The sequence below is a fragment of the Otolemur garnettii genome, unplaced genomic scaffold (genome assembly GCF_000181295.1).
Source record: "Otolemur garnettii isolate 467f Iridium unplaced genomic scaffold, OtoGar3 scaffold00145, whole genome shotgun sequence".
Lineage (NCBI taxonomy): Eukaryota > Metazoa > Chordata > Mammalia > Primates > Galagidae > Otolemur > Otolemur garnettii.
This window is the reverse complement of record NW_003852540.1, coordinates 4196101-4197868: the sequence shown is the minus strand read 5'-3', so window position 1 is coordinate 4197868 and position 1768 is coordinate 4196101. Positions and strand designations below refer to the sequence as shown.

At 48.3% G+C, this 1768-nt stretch overlaps 1 protein-coding gene across 1 annotated transcript in view; it reads left to right on the top strand.

The window, feature by feature from the left end:
• SERPINF1 (serpin family F member 1) overlaps positions 1–1768 on the top strand; it is a 19535-nt gene that overhangs the window by 6817 nt on the left and 10950 nt on the right. Inside the window, exon 3 of the mRNA XM_003799091.3 lies at positions 1336–1534. Coding sequence (XP_003799139.1) covers positions 1336–1534 — 199 coding nt within the window. The remainder of the gene's footprint in view (positions 1–1335; positions 1535–1768) is intronic.

The following is a 1768-nucleotide window of genomic DNA, read 5'->3' as shown; positions in this document are numbered from 1 at the left end:
GCTTGAGCCACAGGCGCCGAGCTGAGACTCTGTCTCTTAAAAAAATAAAAATAAAAATAAAATTAAAATGGGACAAAAATACCCATCCTTATGGGAGCCCTGTGACCATTCATTTATTTCTCATTTACTGAACACCTATTCTGCAGGTGGTGGGGATGGATGGAAATGCAAAAGACTTAGGTACTCAATCTTTTGAGATATTATACATCGACAAGTATGAAATGAAGTAACTCAAATGAAACAAACTAGCAAAGAGCCTGGCAGGTGATAAGTAGTAAGTAGTAGCTGACTCTGACAAAATGTCAGAAAAGCAAACATTTCCTTCAGGTTAGAGTAGTCGGGGGAAATCTGTGATTGAGCCAGCCTGGGTAATTGTGAGACCCTGTCTCTACAAAACAGTAAGAAAAATTAGCTGAGGCTTGGCACCTGTGGCTCAAGTGGCTAAGGTGCCAGCCACATACAACTAAGCTTGCAGGTTCGAATCCAGCCTGGGCCTGCCAAACAACAATGACAGCTGCAACCAAAAAATAGCCAGGTGTTGTGGCAGGCGCCTATAGTCCCAGCTACTTGGGAGGTGGAGGCAGGAGAATTGCTTGAGCCCAGGAGTTGGAGGTTGCTGTGAGCTGTGATGCCACGACACTCTACCCAGGGCAACAGCTGGAGGCTCATCTCCAAAAAAAAAAAGAAAAGAAAAGAAAAGAAAAATTAGTTGGGCATGGTGGCACACATCTGTAGTCCCAGCTACTCAGGAGGCTGAGGTGGAAGGATTCCTCGAACCTGGGAGTGGAGGTTGCAATGAACTATGGTGACACCACTGTGCTCTGGCCCAGGTGACATAGTAAGACCCCGCTTCAAAAAAAACTCAAAAAACAAAACCAAAACGTAAACCAAAAAAACTGTGTTGAAGGAGGAGACATCTGACCAGGACCATGAAAGACATGTGGGCTTGGGGTGGGGGTGGGGTCTAGGCAGAGGCCTGGGAGTAGAAAGCAAGGTTGAGCAGACGGTGGCCTAGTTTAGTCTGAAAACAGGGTTTCTTGAAGGTTCCTTGTCATTATTTAAAAAAATATGTCACAGGCTTACAGCTCACAGTTCCCAAGTATTTAAACCTGGCCAGCTAATCTCTCTTCTGGGCTGCCTCTCCCCAGCAGAGAGCTCGTGCATAATCAGAGTGCAAACTCATTCTAACATTAGGCTGAATGTACCAAAATTAGAAGGAACAGCCTCAAGGGGCCAGAACGACAACCCCACGCAAAGCCATGAGGAGTCAAGTTCTTCACTGCTAATCTACACTGGTCCTTATACTCAAATCCAGGACTTCCTGTCTCCTGCCAGGGCTCCCCGGACCTCCATGGCACAGGGGCACCAGTGGAGGAAGAGGACCCCTTCTTCAAGGTCCCTGTGAACAAGCTGGCAGCAGCCGTCTCCAACTTTGGCTATGATCTATACCGTGTACGATCCAGCATAAGCCCCACAACCAACGTGCTCCTGTCTCCACTCAGTGTGGCCACGGCTCTCTCTGCCCTCTCGCTGGGTGAGTGCTCAGATGCAGACAGCCCCAGACAGCCCCACGGGGTCCCACGCAGGCTCTTCACGTATGTGGCTCTCTAAGATTTGGAGATACTCAAGGAGGCTGGCTGGCCCCAGAGGGTACCTGTCCATGGAAGTGGGATCTTGAGGGCTGCACACATACAGTTTCCTCACTCCTTGGGTGGGTGCTGGGTGCTACACATGTGAAGACTCCTTCTTTTTTTTTTTTTTTTTTTTT